This window comes from Pelodiscus sinensis, unplaced genomic scaffold, assembly GCF_049634645.1.
Source record: "Pelodiscus sinensis isolate JC-2024 unplaced genomic scaffold, ASM4963464v1 ctg49, whole genome shotgun sequence".
NCBI classification, from domain to species: domain Eukaryota; kingdom Metazoa; phylum Chordata; order Testudines; family Trionychidae; genus Pelodiscus; species Pelodiscus sinensis.
In genome coordinates, this window is record NW_027465953.1 from 189,662 (window position 1) to 195,661 (window position 6,000).

General features: G+C 51.5%; 1 protein-coding gene across 1 annotated transcript in view; it reads left to right on the forward strand.

The window, feature by feature from the left end:
* LOC142825327 (maestro heat-like repeat-containing protein family member 2B) overlaps positions 1–5,724 on the forward strand; it is a 44,589-nt gene extending 38,865 nt beyond the window's left edge. The window contains exons 25-27 of the mRNA XM_075917283.1: positions 2,120–2,222; positions 3,195–3,260; positions 5,181–5,724. Coding sequence (XP_075773398.1) covers positions 2,120–2,222; positions 3,195–3,260; positions 5,181–5,254 — 243 coding nt within the window. The 3' untranslated portion in view covers positions 5,255–5,724. The remainder of the gene's footprint in view (positions 1–2,119; positions 2,223–3,194; positions 3,261–5,180) is intronic.
* Positions 5,725–6,000: the final 276 nt, after the last annotated feature.

The window sequence follows — 6,000 nt, forward strand, 5'->3', positions numbered from 1 at the left end:
TATGTCTATGCTACAAAGTTAGTTTGAACTAACGGACGTTAGTTCGAACTAACTTTCATAGGTGCTACACTAGCGCTCCGTTAGTTTGAATTTAATTCGAACTAACGGAGCGCTTAGTTCGAACTAGGTAATCCTCATTCCACGAGGATTAAGCCTAGTTCAAATTTACTAGTTCGAATTAAGGGCTGTGTAGCCCCTTAATGCGAACTAGTGGGAGGCTAGCCCTCCCCAGGTTTCCCTGGTGGCCACTCCGGCCAACACCAGGGAAACTCTATGCCCCCCTCCCGGCCCCGGACCCCTTAAAGGGGCACGGGCTGGCTACGGTGCCCGTGCCAGGTGCAAGCCTGCCAGCACCCAGCCAGCAGACCCTGCACCTGGTGCGGATCGAGCCACCCACCCGATGCCCCCCAGCCCTCCCCCTCTTCCCGGGACCAGGCTGGCAGGTCCTGGGAGCTTGCCCGGGACCGCAAAAGGCGGGCTCCCTCCTGGGCTAGTGCGGACATCGTGGACCTCATCCACGATCTCCGCACTAGGCACAGGAAGGTGGCCGGCTAGGGCAGGAGAGCTGCCAGCCTGGCCACCCAGGAGCAGGTGTGCATGAAAATCAAGGGGGTCCACTGAGACCCCCGACCCTGAGCACTGAGCTTACAATGGCCATCCTGGGTCAGAACAAAGGTTCATCTATCCCAGTAGCCTGTCTGCCGACAGCGGCCAACCCTAGGGACCCTGGAGGGGATGGACCGAAGACAGTGACCAAGCCATTTGTCTCGTGCCATCCCTCTCCAGCCTTCCACAAACTTTGGGCAGGGACACCACTCCTACCCCCTGGCTAATACCACTCCATGGACCCAACCTCCATGGCTTTATCTCACTTCCCTTTAAACTCTGTTCTAGTTGTAGCCTTCACAGCCTCCAGCAGCAAGGAGTTCCACAGGTTGACTCTGTGCTTTGCGAAGAACAACTTTCTGTTACTAGTTTGAAGCCTGCTACCCATTCCTTTCCTTTGGTGTCCTCTAGTCCTTCTTTATGGGAACTAATGAAGAACTTTTCTGTATGCACCCTCTCCACCCAACTCCTGGTTTTAGAGACCTCTATCGTGTCCCCCCTCCGTCTCCTCTTTTCTAAGCTGAAAAGTCCCAGTCTCTTTAGCCTCTCTTCATATGAGACCTGTTCCCAACCCCTGATCATTTTAGTTGCCCTCCCCTCTGCCACCCTCTCTCTTCCCCTCTCCCACCCCCTTTTCCCAGTCTCCCCCAGTTTTGTTCAATAAAGACAGATTCCATTTTTGAACACAATTGTCCTTTATTTTGTACATCAAGAAGAGGGGCTAGGAAGGGTAAGTGGAAGGAGTTGAGGGAGGAATGGGGTACGCGCCCCCGATGGGGAGGACTGGGCTGGCTCTGCGGGCTTTTGTGGTGGAAGCTCTCCTGCAGCCCCCCAATTGCCCCATCTCCCCAGATGGCAGGCTGCGGCAAGTGCAGCCGGTCTGATGGCCAAGTGCTGTGATGTGCCCAGTGTGGGTACTCCGGGCACTCCAAGCCAAGACTGCTTTGCAAGCGGGGCACCCCTGAGAACTGTCTGTCCGGGGTGGGGGTTGGGACCCTTTAAGCACAGCCCTCGGCTAGCCTGAGACAGCATCTCCACGCTCTAAGTCCTCCTCTGATGACCTGCCGGCACTGCTTCCGGCAATCCTTAAGCCCGGTTCAGGGTCCACTTAATGTTGACATGCTAGTTCGAATTAGTAAAACGCTAATTCGAACTAGTTTTTTAGTCTAGATCCGTTAGTTTTAATTAGCTTAGTTCGAATTAAGTAATTCGAACTAAGTGAGTTCGAATTAACGTTGTAGTGTAGACGTACCCTATTAGAGTGGGATACAGGACTGAGGGTGAGAGGAATGTAAATCTGCCATCGATTCCCACTTTCCCCACTTCTACACAGCCTCCTGTCCTTTCTTTTATTTACTTGTTTAAATTAAAAAAAAAGTCTGAGTGAGTCCAATAACTGACAGCAGTGGCAAGAGGAACACAGACTGTTTACTTGTGGTTTGTAAAGGCATGTGTTGGCAGTCAAAGGGCATTTCTAGCCAGAGAGAGCTCATGTGTCCCTGATTTTCTCTAGGCCAAAGAGAAGGCTGAGCTACTGGAGAACTTTTACAAAACTACCATCACATACTTCTGCAGCAGCTGGGAAGAGATCCGGGCAGTTGCAGCCAAGTTAGCTGGTGAGAGAAAGTGTGCCGTGTCCCTTTTGGTATTCCCTTTGAGGTAGACAGAAAAAGTCCCTGTGTGCAGCACTGAGCTACTATTAATCTCTCCGTGCTGTGACTTCTCATGCATAAATGGAGATGTTAATGTTCTCCTACTTCTCCAGTGTGGTGTTAGGAGGAATTTGTAAGTTGCAATAGAATGCTTTGAGATGGCGCAGTCATTTAGTAGCAGAGGCTGGCACACTGTCACGTAGGGTATGTTTATTCTCCGATCAAACTAGTGTGCTAAAAATAGAGTAGCTGTGGCAGGAGTAGCAGGAGGGGTTAACTATTCCAAGGATGATCCCATCCAAACCCAAAAGTCTGTTCTCAAGGTGGCTAGCTCCTCCGACTGCTTCTGTCATCTTACCTGCACTCTATTTTTAGTAGTCAGAGTTAGTGTGGACTCAAACGATAGACCTAAGCTCAGTGTTGTTCACTGTTCCTTACTGGTGCTTCATCACTGGGAGGTAGGCAGGCCACCGCCACACAGTGCCTGCTGTTGCAGGTTCCTGATTGCCTTGCCCAGGAAGCACTAGATTCCTCCCCTTTGGCCCTGTGCCATCCTTTCCTTAGCACACCCATGCAAGCCAGGCAAGCATTGTGGCCTAATTAATTTATCCATGTGAGATCCTTGCTTAGTACGCACTTATTCCTGGCCCCAGCCCTTTGTTCACACCACTAGATTAATACACTATCCTAGTATATCTCCAATAACTGACAGCAGTGGCAAGAGGAACATAGATTGTTTAAAGCAAATGAGGTTTTATGTAAACATTCTTAATTTTTTTCTCTTATTCTCTTCAGTGTGGACGCTAAACTTTTCTAGTATTTTCTTGCTTACAGCTCACCTTAGACCCACAATAGAAGCCAAAGGGCCAATGTTATCACCTTGCACTTAACAAGAGAAGGTTTTTTATTGATGTTTATTTTACACTGCTTATTTAGGCATCATCCTGGAACATACGGACACCAAAAATATGAAATGGCTGGACATGGAACATCTGTTGACCTGTAAGTAACAAATACAGGTGAAATCCTATTCATTAGTGAGTTATAAAGAAATTTAGCTGACAAGCAAGCAGTAACTGATACCACAGGTGTGAAGTGCATCAGCCACACATCAAAGGACAGATTCAGCTTTAGTCTGCTCTGAAAGAGGTACGTCTACACTACAGCGTTAATTCAAGTTAACTTAATTCGAAATAGTTAATTTGAATTAAGCTAATTCGAATTATGCATCTATACACAAAACCTATTTCAAAATAGCATTTTGTTATTTTGAAATAGCGCGTCCACACTGAGTGGACCCTGAACCGAAGTTCAGGCTGGCCGGAACCAGTGCTGGCAGGGCATCAGGTTAGGACATAGTGTGTGGGGCTGCTGCCTCAGGCTAACTGAGCTCCGTGCTTCACGGGACCCTACCCCCACCCCGGGTTCCCCGCTCGCTTGTCTACCCCGATGAGGGACAACAAAGCAGTCCTGTCTTGGAGTGCCCTGAGTGCCTGCACTCGGGACACCACAGCACTCGGCCACATGGAGCCAGAGCTGCCCCTGGGCACACCGGTGCGTCTCGTAGGGTTGTTGCCATCAGCCCAGCTGCACTTGCTGCAGGCTACCGTCCGGGGAGTCCATTGGGGGGCTGTCAGGATCCAGGAGGCCCTGCAGGAGAGTGTCCACCCCGAGGAGCCCTCAGAACCACCCCGGTCCTCCCCACCGGGGGCTCGTGCCCCATTCCTCCCTCACGTCCATCTACTTACTCCTCCCTAGCCTCCCTTCCTGATGTCAAATAAAAGACATGTATGTTCAAAAATAGAAACTGGGTTTATTGAACAACAGGGTGAACCTCTGGGGAGACTGGGAAAAGGAGGTGGGAGAGAGGAATAGAGTGGGTGGGAGAGGGGAGGGTGAAACCTGGGAGGAGGAAGTTGGAAGGGAGAAGCAAAGGGAAGAAAGGAGAAGGGAAGATCAGGGCCCAAGGTTGGGGGTCTCACCGCACCAACTTGAATGTCATGCAAACCTGCTCCTGGGTTCGCATGTGGCCTTTGGTGGCCAGGCTGGCAGCTATCCTGCCATTGACGGCCGTGTTCCTCTGTCTAGTGCGGAGATCATGGATGCTGGGGCATCCCTCCCAAACCTGAATAAGGTCCATGATCTCCACCCTGGACCAGGAAGGCACCCGCCTTCTCCAGCCCCTGTCAGGCTCCTGGGTGCTGGCAGACTGCTCCTGAGGAGCAGTGGAGGGTTGGCTGCCAGTGCCTTGCTGGCTCACGTTTTGTGGCTACTGGCTCAGGGGCCCCAGTGGCCACTGCTGGCTCTTGGCTGGTAGGCTTGGATCTGGCATGGGCCAGGGTCTATCCCTTTAATAGCTCTGGGGTTTACCAAATTTGAATTAAGCGCTCTGCTATTTCGAATTAATATCGAAATAGCGGTTTGCATGTATAGATGCTATTAAAGTTAATTCAAAATAACAGCTGTTATTTTGAATTAACTTTGCGGTGTAGACGTACCTGGAGGAAACTGCAGCCAGTGTGATATAAGTCAGTGCATCTCCTGGCTATCCTGGCAATGCCTCTTCCCAACCTGTGTGATCCACTCTTTGGGCTCCATCGGCTCCCTGGAAGCCACTTTTTGCTACCCCAAACTCCACACCATCAGATTTATTTCTGTCAGGAGATGTAAAATAACTTAAAAGCAGAAGCTATTGAGTCAATGGAGCACCTTCCAATTGGATGAGTTTCTGGTAGGGTCAGGGTCTCCCCTCTCCCCCCTCCTCCATCTCAGTTTGGAGCTTGGAAGGATCCCAATGGAGGAACCTAAAGCTTTGTTTGTACAGAGAGCTTCTGTAGCTTGGTACTCACTGGTACTAAATCTCCAGCTACTGCAGGCATAGGTGACTATATGAAAAGTGAGTCATATTCTCTGTAATTCCAGCTCTCCAGGTACTACAGAATGACCCAAGTCCCATTGTCCAGATGGTGGCAACTCAGGTCCTAAGAGACATCTGACCTGGATGAGTGCTCGGGGAATGAAGCACAGACAAATAGATCAAAGAGCTCCTGCTACCTTGAATGGGAACAAGAGAGGGATTGCTGGAGGACAATGTGCTCTGTCTGTGCCAGCTTGTTTCCAGCTTGCACCTCATATACTTCGGTGGGAAGCTAGACCTTGGTGGTGTGCGGCCAGCTCTGCTATGGGGTAGGAGAGTAGTATAAGGGCCCTACCATCAATCAAACATTAGCCCTGCCACCTGACCCTGGAAGTCCCCCCCCCCCGACTCCCCGGAAGTTCCTTCTCCCTTGTCACCGGCAGTCCCGCCCCTGGAGGGTAGTACATCCGGGTCGAGAGGGACAGGTGACCGGAAGTAAAAAAGGATGTCATGTGACCCCCGTTAGGCCCGTCCCCTGTCACCGGAAGTCCCGCCCTTGGGGGTAATACATCCGGGGTCAAGAGGGGCAGGTGACCGGAAGTAAGGGGTGTCATGTGACCCCTCTAAGGACTTGCCCCGCCTCCCTCTACCAATCAGGAAGGGCTTTCCCCGTAGGACCGCCCCGCGAACCGCTTTGACCAATCGGGGGGCAGTTCTGGGACCGGATGACCCGCCCAGAAGTGGGTCGTGTGACCCCTCTAAGAACTCGCCCCGCCTCCCTCCACCAATCAGGAGGGGTTTTTTCCCTGTAGGACTGCCTCGTGAACTGCTTTGACCAATCAGGGGGCAGTTCCGGGACCGGAAGACCCGCCCAGTAGTGGGTTG